This window comes from Siniperca chuatsi, linkage group LG24 (genome assembly GCF_020085105.1).
Source record: "Siniperca chuatsi isolate FFG_IHB_CAS linkage group LG24, ASM2008510v1, whole genome shotgun sequence".
Classification (NCBI taxonomy): domain Eukaryota; kingdom Metazoa; phylum Chordata; class Actinopteri; order Centrarchiformes; family Sinipercidae; genus Siniperca; species Siniperca chuatsi.
In genome coordinates, this window is record NC_058065.1 from 14921065 (window position 1) to 14939562 (window position 18498).

The following is an 18498-nucleotide window of genomic DNA, read 5'->3' on the forward strand; positions in this document are numbered from 1 at the left end:
ACTTCTCTAGATTTCCCCTGACAGATGGTTAATGGTAATCTGAAAGACATTTTCTCAATATGTTAATTTTCTCATTGTCCATGCCTCTGCATACCAATTCACTCCGATCCAACCTTTCACAGACTTCCACTGACCACTGCACACTATCTACTGCGAGAGGAACCACAGACATAATCAGCACCCAAGACAGCGAGGTAATATTCCACTGCCAATAACTAAATAAAGAACTGTCAAACCAGCCTATCAACTAATACATTTCTTATCTTTCCCCCCCCTCCTCGTAGTGACGGCAGCAACGATGTGAGTGTTTGTGACAAGCCTGGGAGAGGAGCAGGGGGGTTGGCACTGCTGATTTGCCCTGCAGGTCCCCAGGGAAACTCCCTCAGTCTCCGTAACACACTGTGTCTCCCTGTCCCCAACCCATGAGAACTACACACATCTAAATACAGCTAGTATGCAATTCAAAGCCCTAATATGAGTACCACCTGATGGCAACAGGATGAGGAATTTAAAACCAGTGTTGCAATATATTGAATCTGACTAACTGTAACCTCTGTCTATCTAATACTGTACATGTCTAACAAGTACTGTGATAGCCATCTCCTATAAGTCCCCTCTATCTATCCTGCATCTCCTCTGCATTAGCACTGCAGTGGTCACAGCTCACACCTCAGTATGACAGGCAGACTATAACACATTTATCTGAATTTCCCTCACTAAGGAAAAGAAACAGTGCAGCTGTATTTCACTGTAAATAGTAAAAAAAAAAAACTTGTGGTTAACTAATGCAGTGCAATGCAGTGATTAAATGATTTACTGCTAAACTGTTACAGTGATATTTTAAGTTGATTGGCCGAACAGTATTATTAAAATCCCATTTGAGTTTGTTACCTTCATCTTGGAAAATAATCAAGCGTGTTTACATACACACTAGTATCCTGGTTATGATCAGGTTTTTGGAGTATGCCGGTTATGTGTTTGCGCATGTAAACACCATATCCGGGTTTCAGAAACCCAGATAAGCCCTTATCCTGAGAGCACAGAGCTTAGTTGTTCCTACTCTGACCCATACTTTCAATAGAAATCTAATAAATACAGTACCGCATTCTAAAAACTTTATAAAGAGTTTGGTTAGATTGAACGACAGTTGAACGACTCACTCAAAAATGTAAAATTCAAATTGGATTCTGATACCAGAGCGGAGCTGGTTTTTCCTGGCCTGGCATGAACCTCATTTTCGATTTCCAAGGGAAATTATCAACAGGCGCAGACCAAAATGCCTCTGGACGCAATTGGAAACATGCTGAGCGACACATGCGAGTTGGGGCATAAACTTTCTCAAATTACAGCTAAACAGTACACTAAAATGTGTTTCTGAAGACATTTGAGGCAGGAAATAGGCAATACGGTAACAGAATCTTGATTCATATTTGATCAGCGGTCAAATGGTGCCTTGCGCCGTCTCAACCAATCAGAGCAGCAAAACGTGTGACATGTGACTTCAAATCTGGACCGGTAACACTACTCTGTCAGTCATCATATCAAAACCACCCCATATTAGATGAAAGGCTGTGATTGGCCCAACCAAATCCAGGACGGGTGGAAATCTGTTTGAATGGGAGGGGGGCCAGACGTATCTGCCAGAGCAAATGAAACATGAGCTTGGCAGATTGGTCTGGTTCCCAGGCTAGGTTTCTCCCTTTAAAACATTATACAATCCACTATACTATCTACACTGGATTATGAAGAACTGTATACTCATGCTGCTGCCATTAAACCACTGCATACTGGATTTACCACCGTGCCATTCAAACTATAACTCAAGACAGCTATTGCACTCACCACTGTGAGTTATATGAAAAGATCAGAGGTCATCACTGACATCCAGAAGGCATCGGCTTACCTGTGTTTTAATTTAAAAGGCCTTAGTATCTAAGTTGCTGAGATATTTAATATCCTTAGCGGAAATCAAAGTGAACAAGCAGATTACAGAACTGGTTAGCTTTAAAGGTTCCTCACACCAACTGTGAATTGGGAAAGACTGGGTTCCAGTAACACCTTACTACTGGATTGAACTGCAGAACAAACTCAAGTTAGAGACACTCATAATTCCTTTGTGTGACTGAATTATCGTGTCGTGATGTTGTGTTTGTTGTTTTTCGGTATCTCTTGTAAAAGAGAGCCTGATCTCACTGAGACTTTCTGAATAAATAAAGCCTAAAACAACTAAATATCTAAATAGCTGTCTGATGAAATGTCAAGCTATGACTACTTCTCATAAAATGACACAGTTTTCAGTCCTACTGTACCTATCTGATGCCACTTTCCATCCCAATCTATGCATTTTCTGATAAATAAAAAAAAAACTATATCCAAGAATATCCAAGGAATATACATGTACATGCTATATTCTGCTACTCACTGACAGAGTAACTATGCAGCATTTCTCCTTACTCATTTGCCCCTTTCACTGGATCTGTATGATTTTATCAACATAGTAAGAACTAAAGAGTGCGTTTACAATCTTGGCCGTTTTCCTCAAACAACAGGGAAAACAGTGAATTAGAAAGAATATAATCCACCTCCTTTTCACAATGGATTTATTTCAGTATATTTTACTCTTTCCCTAGCAACAACAGTTTATCTGAAATGATGACTACCTTACATATCTAAACCTGATGCTCTGCCCCTCTCTGCTCTGTCCCAAACAAAGCTTTAACCTGCTCAGTATGACAGATGAGCCAGAATCCCCCACCTGCAGGTCCCTGCTTCTATTTATAGACACTGGTTTCTCTACTTCATGATTCTGACCCCAGACCAGCCCAGAGAGTCGTATCCCTGCTCACCAATCTGGGTTGAGATTAATCTGCCAGCCTTTATGGCAGGATAAAACCTTGTTTCTGACCATGGGATCAGTGACGGAGGGCCCTGCGTGGTGGAGAGAATTAAATCAGCCGTTTCTCGGTTGGTCCGCTGGTCGGTGATGAAGGCTTCAGGGGGAACGGGAGCAGGGAGCACGTGACCAAGACTCCGGGGGAGTCGGGATGGGATAGGTGGAGGAGGGGTAGACATGTGACCAGCATGATAAATAGACACACTCTAACATAACATGAACCTTTGTGTCGAGAATGTGTTCACCATGAAGCTTCTTTCCTTCACAGGTTATCGATTTGATGGGTGTGTACATAGTCCTACACACCTATTAATTAAATGTGCAGCAAATAGCTTGCACAGAGTCATACAATGCAGGCTGCACATGTACTGTACACAGGGGGACACACATCATGCATAAGCCCACTAATGCATACAGTCCCTTTGCAGGCAGTGGTGTGATGGGGAGGAGCAGTGTGGATGAAAGAACACAGGGGAAGAGGAGCAAAAGGCTTCAGGCCTGGAAATGAACTGTGGACCAGAGGATGTTCTAATGTCACACAGTGTTAAGAGTGCATGTGTGTGTTCATGTATGTGCGCACAGTGCAAGCATTTGTGCAGTGATGGTAAGTAGAGCATCATGACCTCCATGAAAAAGGCTTGACATTGGACTCTGATTTTGATTCAGTGCGCATTCTGTAGATGTATGCAGTAGAGTTTCAAAGTCAATATCCTGCACTAGCAGAAATATCAAAACGTGAAATCAGAAGTTGGCACTTAAGTCCCAAAATGTATAATATAACCTGCTACTTAAAGGGAAACTCCACTGATTTTACACATCAAAGTGTGTTTACAGGTGTTGGGGAGTGTTACTGCAAATGCTCTGTAGCCCGCTGCTCCTGTGGCTAAGCCTGTCTAGAGGCTCCAGGCTTAGCCGTTAGTAGCTGACACCCGAATCTACGAGCCAACTGTCGGTGGTCGAGTTGCAAAAAGTAATTCTCCTGCATCGAGTATATGCCTAGTTCTGTAGCCTGAATAAAGTTTGTTATTTCAGTCTTTCAAACACTTTTCCTGAGGACACCTTGACCTAACAATAAAACTCTAGGTCTTTTTCCTTATCAGCCACAAAATATAATACATTAAGTGCAATAGCCTGAATACTAAAATCCCTCACGGGATTACCACCAGTGTTCCCCTCTGAAGAACAGGTGTCCCTGGGAGGACTGGATCTAGAGTTACAAGTCAAAGCAGGTGAGGCCATGCACAGGTTTCCCACAGGTTGATTTATTATTTGTGGTGCTTGTAACCAAGCTGGATGAATGTGGGGGGCTGCAACAAGCACTGAATTCACACACTAACTACCAATTGCACTTAAAAGCACCATTCTTGCAGACTTTTTAATCAATCTGCACTTTGAAATGCATTTTCACACAGGGGCCACCCAGATATATTCTATGCACGGTAAACACTGGAGGCATTTCTAAACCAATTCATCCGCCACCTCTCAACACCTGATTCCACACCTCAGACTGCCACACGTGCGGTCCGTGTGACGACCACTCTTCCTAATGAGTTTCATGTCTGACATTGTTAAACAGTGCCTGCGGAGGATCGAGTGATTGACCCAAAAGGGCCAACAAAGCCAGTGTGTCCTCAGGATTACCAGGCAGCCACCGCCCTTGCTTTTGTAAACACATCTGGTGACCACTGGTAAGCAGAAAAAATACCAGCAAGAACTGAAAAAATATCCAAATAGAACAATCTGTCTTTTTACCTGCACATACACTTACTGAATGATAATCCTAACCACTGCTATTGAATATTCAGAATGAATGAAAAACACTTCTGCTGTACCCTCAGCATAATCCTGTACACAACATCTTGTGGTGTATTTTCAAATGCTACAGCCCAGCCAACAGTGAAAGTGACCTGAAATGTATCTGCTTGAACTCAGAGGATGCTTTCTGAACATCCTGCTCCAAAAACACAACTCTAACCAGACTCATTTCACCACATCTTACAGTTACATCTCTAAATCTCCTCTACCTTGTGCTCCAGTTTCATCCTGACTCCGACCTCTCTGTGATAGTGCAATTAAAGGTGAATGCCACTCATTTGAAACTCTCGCAAAGCGACAGCCCAGTCAGCATTCGTTCACATGTAGACCACTCTGCCACAGCTGTAAACCAGAGAGCGAATGTAAGATTGTAATTCAGCTTGTCACAGCAGTGTACAGCCTGGAGCTACTGTCGTGGCAATCAATGGGAGACTGACTTTGTTGACTAATGGTGTTTGTATGTATGCAGAAATTGATGGAGGGTACTTTTAAAGACCATCAACGACATTTTGGTTTAAAGGCGATTCACACATGAAGTTCATTTTACTCGTCATGAAGCCTGTGCATATAAAAACGTGAGGCGAGACTCCCAAGGTGCATTTTGGCAAGAAACGTCCAATCTCCGAGCTCAGATTTCTGTCACGTGCGCCACTAATAGCGGGCAGAAGCTAAAGATTATGATGTTGAGAAAACTGATTTTACAGTTAAAAGCTTAACTTAACAATCCACATTACATGTACAGTTACTTCAATAGATCCTGGTCCAGTTCATAGTGTTCATTACAATGGACGTTATTTTCCTTTTTCAAGGGAAGGTGGAGACATGGAGGGACTGTGTCACTGCTTTCAGTTTCTATGGTGTGTGTCAGGGTTTATATACATTTTTTTGAATTTGTGAAGGGGGCGTGTTCAAGCTAATATGGGGTACTAAGTTGCTCTTTAAATCAGTTCACTATTATTTTCTGGGTCACTTTTAGGTCAATTCAGCAACTATGGTGCTACATTTTGTTAACGACTATAACGAGTGTTTCGATTTTCGATACCCATCTGATTTGTGCCTCTTACTGGCTTTTTCTCCACAGCAACAGTGGCAAGAATCATGGGTATTATAGTATTTTGAATTGTCCACCACACCAAACTGGTAGACAAAACATGATTTCTCAGAAACAAAGCTGACATAATTGAAACTGGTGGTCAGAATAAATCTGTATGATCGTTACATTATCAGGGAGAGTCCTGTATTCTATGTTCAGCAGAAAGAAAAATTTGAAATGGGAACACAGAACACAGAATGAAGAAAAATATTTCCAGAACCAGTGGCCACTCACACTTAGCAACTCCATGAAAGACACCAAGCATCCAGTTGCATTATGGGAATTGTAGGATCCAGTGTGTTTTGAGTTTGACCCATACCAGGAAATAAAAGTCAGAATATCTCTGCCTGTGCTGATTTGATTTTGACCATTCTCTTTTTTAATCTGTCTCTTGTGAGCCCCCCCAACTTTGTTTAACAGCAATACTAAATTGCCAGAATATCCCTTTAACGATCATTTTTCCTGTGGCATCAGTCTGAACAAATGCTCTGGACTGATATTACAGAAATTCAAGTTAATTTCATTTCACCAACAAAAACATGACTCAAATGAATTAAGTAGGGTTGCCTTGTACAGCATCCCTTGAAATTACAGTATGCCACAAATTAGGAGGAGGAATTTGACAAACTATTTTCTCTGTTTCTAGTTATGGAGGAGTACTTAACTTTTAAGACCAATTTTGTGATTATTTCGCGTATTCCAATTATGGATGCAAGCAAACTACAGATAAAACATGACTCCATGTTCTACAAAGATGAAAAATAAATTTACGAAAAATTACTGCTTCACATTTAGCTCTCAGATACCACACATTTATTTTACAAGAGCCTGGCCAATTGATGTAAAGATGAAAACTGCTTTCAAACTAATGCCTTGGCTTCCAGTGTTAGAAACAGTTAGAGAGATGTTGCATTTGGAATAAGGATTAGTCAGCAAAACAAAAATAAAAGTCAATTTTGTTTCATGTGTTTTTATTTTCATACAGTTGGATTTCTACCAGTGCATGGGAATGAAAACACAAGACGTAATGGAAAATAATTATGTCAGTAAATACAACACTAGCTGGGCATATTAACTATCCAGCGATGTTATCTGTCATACGTAACTAGTTATAAAACAACAGGGAGGATATCTTCAAGTGTCAACACCAGATTTGTCTGAGAGCTTATATTCCATTTTCTTGGCCAGTATAAATCACAGACCTATTGATTCACACAAGCTCCTTTCCAAGAATCTGTGCACATTATCACATTGCTCTCAGGGAAGCAGATACTATGTGACCTCATTTCTATGTTCTTTAGGGATATCTCCTGAGGCTTTCACAACAGCAGGGATGATGAATGTTTACAATAATATACCTTGATATCTAGGCCAGGAGGTGTACTCTAAAAATAATATTAGTGTAAGTAAGATGTAAGATGTAGTAAGTTGCATACATTTTCCACAGTAAGCCCAGAAAATAGCCAAGCAGGTGGTGTTTTAATGCAAAATCACTAAGACTGGGTCTTAATGTCAATCTGTCTATTTACTTTCAATCTGCTTTAGTTGACTTTCTACATGTGCTAAGAACCAGAGTGATTCTATAGCTTGCAGCTAGCTAAGAGGGGACATGGATTATCAGCAGCTGTACAAGCCCTTTGATTGGCTGACAGCTTCTGTTGTCATGGTTTTCATCCCTATATGGTTACCGTGGCAATGGCAGCAGGATCAGCATCGGCAGCATCACAGGGAAGAATATGCTAAGTGCACTGGGAACATCTCTGCATCATCACTTCTTGCTAACCTTGTCGGACATAGGGAGATAAGGAGTGTGAACACTGCCCTCCAAAAACAGAAAAGGAGGTTGAGATTTTTAAAAGCTGCTTGGATTTGAACTAGCAGAAAAACTTTCTGTATGTCCTAAAAGCAGAAAAAAAGAAAAGACCAGGAAGAAATCTATATACATGACAAAGTGCTCAAACACAAACAAATCCAACAAATGTTCCTGGCTTTTGTTTGCCTGTTTCTCCCTCAGAGATCACCAGGGTCAGTACAGCGGGTATAAGCTTCTCTCTCGCCCCAGAATGACAGTCCCATCTGTCAGCCAACCTCCCCGGGACCTTCTGCATGCACATCAGTACAACTGGCCCTCTCTGCAGCACAGGAGGCAAGCCCCCCACAGCACATTAACTATACATGCATTAATGTTATGCAGTTGGTAAAACAGTAAGATCACATGCAAGCTTTTTCAAGCTAATATTGTTATAATATTTCTAATTAGCTATCATAATATCTACTGTAGCTACTGTTTAACCTCAATGTCACAACTATAGTGCATCCAAATCAGTCTAAAACTTAACTGGTAAACAAATGTATATTTTTGCATGTTGCCAAAATCGACGAGACTCAGTGGTGGCTAACTATTTCCCATTTGAATTACAGCAAAGTCACAGAAATGCTCACCCTCTTACAGCTTGAATATTTTTGAATGCAAGATCAGAGTAACCTACCTGATAAATAAATCCTTTATTGTGGTCCACTGAGAGCATGGTGTGCCTCCTATAAGGTTGGGGCAGGATGCCCGCTAACTCCCCTTGTGCTTGCGGCAATGGTAAGATGAGAGGCTAAGGCTCAGGGCCTGAGCCCCACTCTGGACTCAAGAGTGTGTGTTTGTGATGGTATATGAGAGTCCGAGAGAATAGCAGACAAAGCTAGAGTTAGCGTCTCTGTTGGGCTATTAGTGAAACCCTCTCATCTCCTCAGCCGCTCTCCTCAGCCGCTCTTCCCATGCTGGAATATGGCAGCAACCTCACTCCGAAAGCCCCACGAACACAACTCAGCTCTGCTCAGCACAGTTCCGACTCTGCCTCTGTCTTTCCCTCTGCCTCCAACGGCTTTCATCCAGGGTAGCATCAAATGTTTCTGACGAGCGTCCATCCGCCAATCCCCCCAGAGAGATTAGCGCTCTGACATCACCGATGCTGTGCAGTGCACAGTTCTGCTCCGCTGATCCTCCAAGCTCTGTAGCCCTGTTACCTAAGAGAAGCCCTAGGTCGCAGAGAGTCTAACAACAACATCCTGTACAAGGGGCTTCACACAGCCCCGGTACACCTCACTGCTACATGTGCCATGGTCACTAAACACCTCGAGTAGAAGAAGCAATGAACAGGGTTGGCGTTGCAGTCTTACTGTTTACAGTATGTGTATCTTTAAGTGCATATGTCTGTGTGTGTGTGTGTGTGTGTGTGTGTGTGTGTGTGTGTGTGTGTGTGTGTGTGTGTGTGTGTCGGCACAACCTACCTGAGGCAAAGAAGCGGCTGTGGTGCATTGTCAGCGAAATTGTGATCGAGACATGGTGTGCTAGAAACAGATCCGGAGGAACCAGCAGCTATTTCTGCTGCGCTACCTGAGATGTCTGTCAAATTACAATAATGCTGTCTTTGTGGTTTATGTCGTCTGATCTTTCACAAAGTTTTCAACAGCAAAGATGACACTTAATGTAATATTCACAGGTGAAGATTTGACAGCCAAATCACACGTAACACTACACAATCTAATTTTCTATATGCCTCTCTCTACTCATCTTACCATCTGTCTCTCACGTTCTCCATAAGATTTTGTACCCTCTCCCTCTATCTACCTCCATGCCCTCTTCATCCTCCTCTCCACTGACACTGCTATAATTAACCATGGAAAGGAGCACAGCCGGTCTAGGCTCCTAGCTGCGGTGGGGAGGCTTCCTGCCTGCCCGCCTGGCCTGCCAGTTTTGCACAGTTGGATCACCAAATCAAACAGAGATTTCACACTGATCCAAGAACACCACGCTCAAAAGAACAAGCCTGGGCAACTCCAGCAGACTTCCTCCGTCTGTTCTCACTGATCTTCTCCAACCCGGCCAATCAACCAGTCCTAACTGGACAGCCTGGCAGAGAGCCTGCTGTTATGTCAGGGTTGTAATTAGGGCCACACCAGTAAAGTCCAAGTCAAATCCAGGACCAGGTCCACTTGAGTTCAAGTCAAGAAGTGGTTGACAGGGGTTCAAGATATATATTTCTGTAACCTTCACTATACAACAAATTATATCATAGGCACAGAAAGGAGTTCATTATAATCATGTACAAGGACAAACAAGGTTAAACCGCAGGTTCACCATAGCAATGTTAATGATGCTTATTGCTTTACCAGCTAACACACTGGCAACACAAGTGATGGTTAAATGGACTCAACCAAAACATACTATTTAAATACAACCTCCCATTTCTTTTCCTTGGTGAGTGCCAAAAATAATGTAAAACAAGGGATTTGTTTACACATTGTCCATTATTTTGTGTACATTGACTAATCAGTTAGTACACAGAAGTTTGAGGACTGCAGTAGTCTATACACAGGTTCCTACAGGTCAATCCCCTACCCTTTTTATGCTGGTGCAAAATTAAACAAAACATCAATAACATTTTTAAAAATAGTTTTAGAGCAGCAGGAATGCTTTGAAGAATCCAAAAGTGCTGCAGAGTCTCCTAGAAATTACATTTATACACAACTAATTTGCAACAGCAAATATGTTTTGAGGTAAATGACGTTTTCTATTAACATAATGAGGAAATGTTGTTAATTAACGTACCTGGCAAGTCGCAAAAATGTTGATACTGAACGTATCAGTAAAATGTTCACTGACAACATAGTTCACTTGTTTTCTGCCAAAATAGGCAATCTTGCAATACACTATCCCCTCGTTGTGACTACAGCATTATTAAACTTTTTTATGGTTATGTTATTGAAATTTAACCGAAATCATGATCTTTCCCCAACCATAACCAAAGTGCTTTTGTTGCCTAAACCTAACCACAGGAGTCTGGACGCAAACCCTGGATTCTGGTGTCACAGTCCTGCACTTTGTATGCCCGCCATCCACTCCCTTGCGACTCCTGCGCAGTACTGTTTCATTCATTAAAATAAACGTTGTCTTTGACGATAATCCAGGCAGCAATTACGTTGTCACCACAACATAATTAGGAAAACAATTTAACGTAATTTCTAGGAGACAGGGCTGACAGGACATAAATCAAAAACAGAGAACAAAACTGGCAGAGAACAAGTCCAAGCTGCCAAGACAGAGTTCTCAAGATTGGATTCAAGATTATTCACTTTCTTGCCGAGAATTAGATGAGAAGATTGATGCCTTTCTAAAATCTGTACGCTCACTATGTAGCTGGAGATAGCCCCCGGTTAGCTTAGCTTAGCATAAAGACTGGAAACAGGGGGAAACAGCTAGCCTAGCTTTATCTAAAGTTAACAAAATCCACCCACCAGCACCTCTAAAGCTCACTAACGATCTCATTTGTTTAATCTGTACAAAAACAGAGATGTAAAAACAACAAGTTGTGGTTTTGCTGGTCGTTATGTGCCAGACTATTTCTTGGTCGGGTGCAGTAACTTCCTGGAATAGTCTGGCATATAACCACCCGTAAAACCACAAAGTGACGTTTTTACAAAGACTGTTTCCAGTCCAGCTAAGCTAACCAGCTGCTGGGTCTAGCTTCATATTTAGCGTACAGACATGAGAGTGGCATCAAGCTTCTCATCTAACTCTCGGCAAGAAAGTGAATAAGCGTATTTCCCAAAATGTTGAACTATTTCTTTAAGATGTCAAATGCTATTGCACTGAAACTGTCTACACCAAGTCTTCTGGAGCGAGCCATCAGAGAGCTTTAAAATAAGTACACAAACTACCTTACTTAAAGCTATAATATGTAACTTTTCCACATTAAAATGTCTGAAAATGACTAGACCTTTGTTATATATTTTGTTGAGTTGTGTACTCACATTATCACAAATGTTTCCAAAAATGTTCAAACCTAGAGAAATCTATCATTTTAATCAAGCTAATGGTGCGTTTCATTTGGTTGCCTGTCAATGGCGTCATATCCCCTTTACGCATGAGTCAGCATTGTGGTTGTCATAAATTGAGTTTTTATCCAGTTTTAAGCGACACTTTTTACAATACACTTATTAGATCTTTGTCCTTTTTAACTATATTTTTTAACCTGATGAAGGATTTTAGTCATCGGAGGTCTGGTCTTAAGTAATCAGAGAAACAAACTGAGCAAACGTTGGCGGCAGCTCCACTCGCAGCCCCTCTGGGACGTCCTTTGTCCACCGAACAGCATCGGGAGAAACACAGATTTTTAATGGGAAACTGCTTTATTCAGTGTTTTTACCAGTTTTAATCACCCGGTCCGTTTGTTTTGGAGAGGAGGAGACCTCTGCGGATAATAAGTCTCCCGGTAAAAACCTCCTGAACGATGAACACTGAAGGAATCCTAACCGGAAGAAGCTGATTGCAATGACAGCAATGGTGGTGAAGACAACAACTCCAATGTTCCCACGCTACATCACGACATCATCAAACTACGTCTTTTGTTATTGTTTTGATGTGAGAGACCCCTAGCGGCAAGAAGCAAGCAAGCAAGAAATTACATACAGTGTGTTTAATCTAGCGTAAAAACTAGTATAAAAAATGTGTTCATTATAAAATTGCTAAAGATTACACCAAATATTCTATCTATAGATCTATATCAGAAATACTTTATTGATCCCCAAAGGGAAACTCTATACTGTACTTCTCTCACGAAGCAAGTAAACATACTTCTTGACTTGTCAATAAGAAGCTTAGATTAGATTAGTACTGAGTTTGTGGTTAGATTTATTCAAACACTAAGTTCTGAGATAATCTATTTATGACACCCATAATTCATTATACCATGTATCACAAAAGGCACCTTTATTCGTTTTATATGTATCTGTGAACATGAAATTTGATTTATCTACCGCTCTTGCCCAGAATTTATCCTTAAAAACCAATAATCTAACAAGTAACCTCAGCTACTCAGGAGTACAAGGGTTAACAACAAAAGGTGACAAATATCCCTGCGTCCTCACAATATTTAGGAATGTAGAAGTAAAAAACTAAGTTCTAGTATATGGAGGATTCACAGTTTGGCCACTGGCAGACACTTTGTGCTCAGCCTTGTCCTTAGCCTGGCTCACAGCCCACAGTTGCATAAGCAATATTCTATCAGGACAGATGACATGCATGCATCAAAACTCTTCTCCACGGCTGGCTCAGTTGTCTGCTTACACTCATATCTTGTGAGCTCTTCAAAGCCATTTCACTTCATTCCCATTATCTATCATTATTTATTTACCCAGTGCGTTATCAGCCTTGCGTAGCTGCCAGATACATAATGACATGTGTGACAATTGTGATCTAAAAATATGTGACATCTGCTCAACAAGCTGGCTACTTAAAGATAGAAACCAAATACAGCTGTGCAATATTACTGTAGATTACAGATTATAGAAAACATGGATTAACAGCAAAATGTGATCACACTGTTGCCATCAGAGCCATCAGGAAAATAGAACAGCCTGCCTGAAACCTATGTGATGTAAAAATACTCCATTACAAGTATGTCTTGCATTCAAATTAGGTAAGTAGTAAAGTCAAAGTTCATAGGTATTATCAACAAAATGTACTTCAAATATCAAAAGTAAAAGTTCTCATTCTGCAGTAAAATGTCCCCTGTGACTGATATATTACATATGACATTAGATTGTTAATACTGATGCATCAATGTGTAAGCAGTATTTTACTGTTGTAGCTGTTCGAAGTGAAGCTAGTTTTAACTACTTTATATACAGTTAGCTAGTTTAGTCCAGAGGTTCCCAACCTAGGGGTCGGGCCCCTCCATAGGGTCACGAGATAAAGCTGAGGGGTCGTGAGATGATTAATGGGAGAGGAAAGCAATAAAAGTTTTGCTATACACATTTATATTCATTTTTTGGACTTTTCTCTAATTGTTGTTTTGTGACATATTGGATATTTTACCTTTGGGCCTCGTTACTTAAATGAAACCATCTGAGATGTTTAGAGGAGACATTTATCTTTGGTGAAACTGCTAACAACTGATACGCATCTGAAATGTGATAAAGGGCCCGACTAGACGCTTTTCTGTGAAGGGTCACAAGACATTAACAGTGTTGTGCTTAAAGGAGCCTTTTGTAAGATTTAGTGGCATCTAGCGGTGAAATTGCAGTTTGCAACCATTTGAATACCGCTCGCCTCACCTTCCCCTTTCAAGCATGTAGGAGAAACTACGGTGGCCGAGAAACTCGCGCAAATCGCAAACGTCCCTATCTAGAGCCAGTGTTTGGTTTGTCTGTTCTGGGCTACTGTAGAAACATGGTGGTGCAACATGGCGGCCTCCGTGGAAGGAAACCTGCTTTCTTTGTAGATATAAAGGGCTTATTCTAAGGTAATAAAAACACAACGATTCTTATTTTTAGGTTATTATACACTAATGAAAACATACTTGTGAATACTATCGCCATATTCTGCAAATAGAGCCCCCTAAATCTTGAACACTGACCTTTAAATCAGTCTGACTTAATCCGACCGACTTATCACTTATTATCACTTTATAAAGATGGCAAACTTGTTAGCAAACAGTTACACTTGGAGCAGACACAGAACAACATTGGCATTCATTTAGAGTCATGTTTGTGTCCACCTGATGAATGTAAGTTCAATATTCACTCACCTTTTAGTTCTGGTTTGGTCTCCACTAAGTCCTGAAGGAAATATCTGGCTCTTTAGCTGCTAAATGCTCCGCTATGTTCACCAGCTACTGTTTGGTGCTGGACAGGTAACGTACATTGGTTTTTTAGCATTTTCTCTAAAAAAAGCTGCCTGCTGCTGCTGGAAACAACGCTGATAAGAGTGGTATATGAACCAAAACAACCAAGTTGTAGGGTGTAAAACCAAAACAATATGCTGAAAGACACTAAAACTCTCTGTATAACTGAGGGGAACTGCACAGCCAGGTGATAATTTTCTGTTTCTGTTGTCACTATTTTACACAAAAGCAGTTATTATAAAAAATATTGATTATAGCCGCTTTAACAATACATTGTATTTTATAAGCTTATCATATGTTTTCTGTTAACTAATAACTATGCTGTGAAATAAATGTAGTGGAGTAAAAAGTAAAATTTTTCACTCTGAAAGGTTGTGGAGCAGAAGTATAGTAAGTATTTATAGTACCTCAAAATTGTACTTAGGTACAGTACTTGAGTAAATGTGCTTAATTACTTTTCACCACTGCACCTCTTAAAACTCTTTACAGACCTGCTTTAATGTAATGACAGTCAGTACATTTCTTGTGACCCCCCTTTTATTATTCTTGCCTTGCCCTTTATATTTCTTATTTTATTGCTTTTTCTATTGATTTTTTGATTGTATCCCTGTGTTTTAAATCTAGTCTTTAACAAGTGAATTAAACTGCGTTATCATTGTTATTACACAGCAAATCAATATGACATTTTGCAGGCCTGGTGGAGAGAATGGGAAATGTACTCACCACATCTTTATTTTCTTGAGAACTTTGTTCCTGCAAGTCAAAGAACATCAAGAAATCAATCAACAGGACAAAAGCAAGGCATGTGGACACAATACTGTCATGGAAGATGCTCTGTTAAGAAATCTCTTAACATGTAGAAAATTCAAGTGTCCCACCTCAAAACAACTAAGAGAAATGGCACTAGCAATGATGCATTCAGATACAGTCCTTCCTGCTGTAAATTAAACACACTCTCATGCTTGACCTTGGGAACCTTGTAACCTGGTAGAATGGGATACAATAGGATTGTTTTTTCTAGCCATGTTGTGTTGTCACATACTGAGGAGTCCCTGAGATTCTCACCATACTAACACCTCACATACCCATACACATCCTGGTGAAACCATGACAACGCATTCGCTTGCTGTGTAGGCGGAGGGACAGGGGAAGCAGCAACGAGTTACAATAACAGGAAAGCTACCACACTGCATTGAGACTGCAGGGGAAACAGAACAGCCATCCTACGCCACATCAGCCCTGTCAGGCTTCACTGTACGCTGTAAGCTCTGGAAAACTAAGTCCTCATGTAACACATCCACAAAGAGAACAAACGAGGAGAGTATTGATTTGCCTCCAGAGCAATCACTGCTTTTAAACATGGTGAGCACAAAGCAATATACTTCATCTCTCTCCTCTGGCATTGACTGTGCATCCAAGTTTTTTTTTTTTTCCTTCTCAGCACAGTCGCACCTGAATGCTAATAAGGAGAGGCTGACCGCAGAAGTAGGCTCTGCCTTCAAGTGGCTCAATGTGTTATATTTAAGACATGGAATTCTGCCAGTGGGTTCATTGGGCTCTCACCTGACGGGACACATATTCAACCTGTTTGTTCCCTGTTGTACTCAACCAACATGTGATACAACCCGAGCGCACACTGGAGAGAATAAGTCTCAGTGAAATAAATAAGACTTTGGGATGCTTGAGTGGCATCTCTCTATATTTCAGGTGGATGGATGGTGATTTCAAGAGAAGGGAGAGATAACTGCTCGGGCAGAAATACAATGACGATCATGTACACATGTGAAAAAATCGGATTACTTTTTATGAATATTCTGTGTTACGCTCTCAAAATGCATACAAATTGGCCAAATGGGTTATGAATAAATCATAATAATCCAGAGAAGCTCCTCATGGAAAGATGGAAAGACAGTGAGCTCATTACATGAAACTGATGAAGCATATTCCTCCCTCTGTCTCCTCACTGTGAGGATCAAACACTTCATGCTCTCATCTTAGTATAACATCTTAGACCCACAGTACTGTATACTTAAAGCAACTGCTTGACAGCACGTTTTACAAAGAGTATAAAAACTGGGTGGACTGGTAAAGCATAGTATTTTGGCTGAAAGGCAACAGGAGCCCTTCCATGCAGGCAGTAGGGTACCAATGAATAACTGTAGCTGCTGTGTAAAACTGTCTCAACCTGTTCGGGGCATCACAAATGCCTTCTGTGAGAAGGCTTCGTAGTAAGGGAGTAATCTTTTGTTCAAATATGAATTGTGCACACGGTGAAAATATCAATTTTGTCCATTTATGGTGCGCAACAACCAATCTTTGCTATGATATCCAGGCGACACAACCAGTAACGCAGTCAAAATATGGGTCATTTTGAAATACAGAGGCATTGAAAATGCTTCATACATTTATGGGACGTTTCATCCCAAATGTGCCTGCTTTATTCTAAAGAGAAATTACATAAACTCATGACAACCAGTCCATTTAGCTTTGTCCGAGATTCAAAGCTACAGTAGCCTATACGAAATTTAACATAAACAATAGCGTGTCTATTTAGTCTTACCGTTGGTAAGAGCGGCTCCATTTGAGCTCCTTGATCCGTGATGTCCATCTTTTCTTCTCCTTGGCTTCACAATGGGCAAGTCGTGATGCGCTACTCCGCTTCTTGTCAAGCGCTTGTTGAAGACGAGGCTGGCTTTTTGTGATTCCTTTGGTTTCCCCTCACATTCACCGGCCGGGTTTTCTCAAATGGAGGTAGCACAGCATTCCCGTCCTGCCCTACATAATTTACGCATGAAGGAGGGAGGTAGTGCTTCCCATTTCACGCGTTCAACCCTGGATGCGATGATGAGGCGCACGAGTGAGACACAGAGCCGCTGCGAACACAAACATGCATATGTGGATACATTTTAGTCGTAGACTCTCAAATGAAAAATCTCTTGTAATAGGCTGTTTCATTACAGGGGCATGTGTATCACTCAATTGTGAATTTAAAAGCCACCAGGCGTTTCATTCATAGGGTAGCTCCATTGTATGGGCTACTCTTATAGGTTAGCCTACGATTTAATAGTTCTATATGATCTCTTTGTATCATTTCACCTACAGAGGTCAGATCCAGTTTAAAGGCAGCCATACAATCATGTTGCAATGCCTTCTTTAATGTACGCAGTGTGTCTTGTTCGGGTTACCCATGTGGATTTTCTCAACCACTGGCCTGCGCCATTCAGGCCCTCTGTTAGAAGAGGTTGAAAACAGCCGCAGCCATCATCATGACCAGAAGCTGGAGCCCACTCGCTTCAGCTATGAGCTATATATTGTATGATATTGTGTCAAACGTTCTTGGCGACAATCCCGCGCAACACAAATAGCAGATGCAGTGATGCACTGGCAGTCCCATCATTATTTCTAGCTGCAGGACGCGATGGTGCAATTACACAAGGATGCTACTGCAGTGAAGTTTATACACTAGCGCCCTCCTCTGGTGAAACACACGAAACGACAATTAGACAGTGCAATTAGCACTGCTGCACTGCAAATAGCATTGGTTGGAAAAGCATATTGGAATTTGATTTACTCACAATCCAATTGTGTTATTTCAATTCAGTGGTAGCCTATACAGTGTAATGCTATTACATGGATATCAGTATTACAGAGGAGAGCATAATGCAGGCCTAAGTGTCTTATTGTAATAAAGTTACTAGATCAATGCAGCCTTTAATAATTCAGTTCAATTTTATTTATATAGAGTAATAAAACGTGGATTTTAGTAGTAGGCTATCAGTAGGCCTAACTCAAGTACAGTGATTCCCAAGATGACAGGCTTTCACAGGGTGTCATAGAAGTGATTTAACCAGTAGCTCTCATTTTATTAAGCATATAGCCTTCTAAAGGATAACATGATTCATTAATTAGCTTAATAGCACTTTTTTCAGGCTATCTTGACCAAATCACCAGATCACCAACTGAAATTTTCTCAGATGGGATTCTGTGGTACACGTCCGTAACAATACGTTTTAATGTGGATC

General features: G+C 40.9%; 1 protein-coding gene across 5 annotated transcripts in view; it reads right to left on the reverse strand.

Moving 5' to 3' along the window:
* The window catches only part of LOC122872291 (sodium-driven chloride bicarbonate exchanger-like), a 62737-nt gene that overhangs the window by 44024 nt on the left and 215 nt on the right, over nt 1-18498 (reverse strand). For 3 of the 5 annotated variants that reach the window (XM_044188319.1, XM_044188318.1, XM_044188321.1), the window contains exons 2-3: nt 17037-17349; nt 15200-15229 (exon numbers count right to left, since the gene is read on the reverse strand). In XM_044188319.1, coding sequence (XP_044044254.1) covers nt 15200-15229; nt 17037-17084 — 78 coding nt within the window. In that variant the 5' untranslated portion in view covers nt 17085-17349. Of the gene's footprint in view, nt 1-8290; nt 8950-9080; nt 9219-15199; nt 15230-17036; nt 17350-18498 lie in introns of those variants that run through there. The other 2 variants (XM_044188322.1, XM_044188320.1) reach the window with 2 other exon arrangements.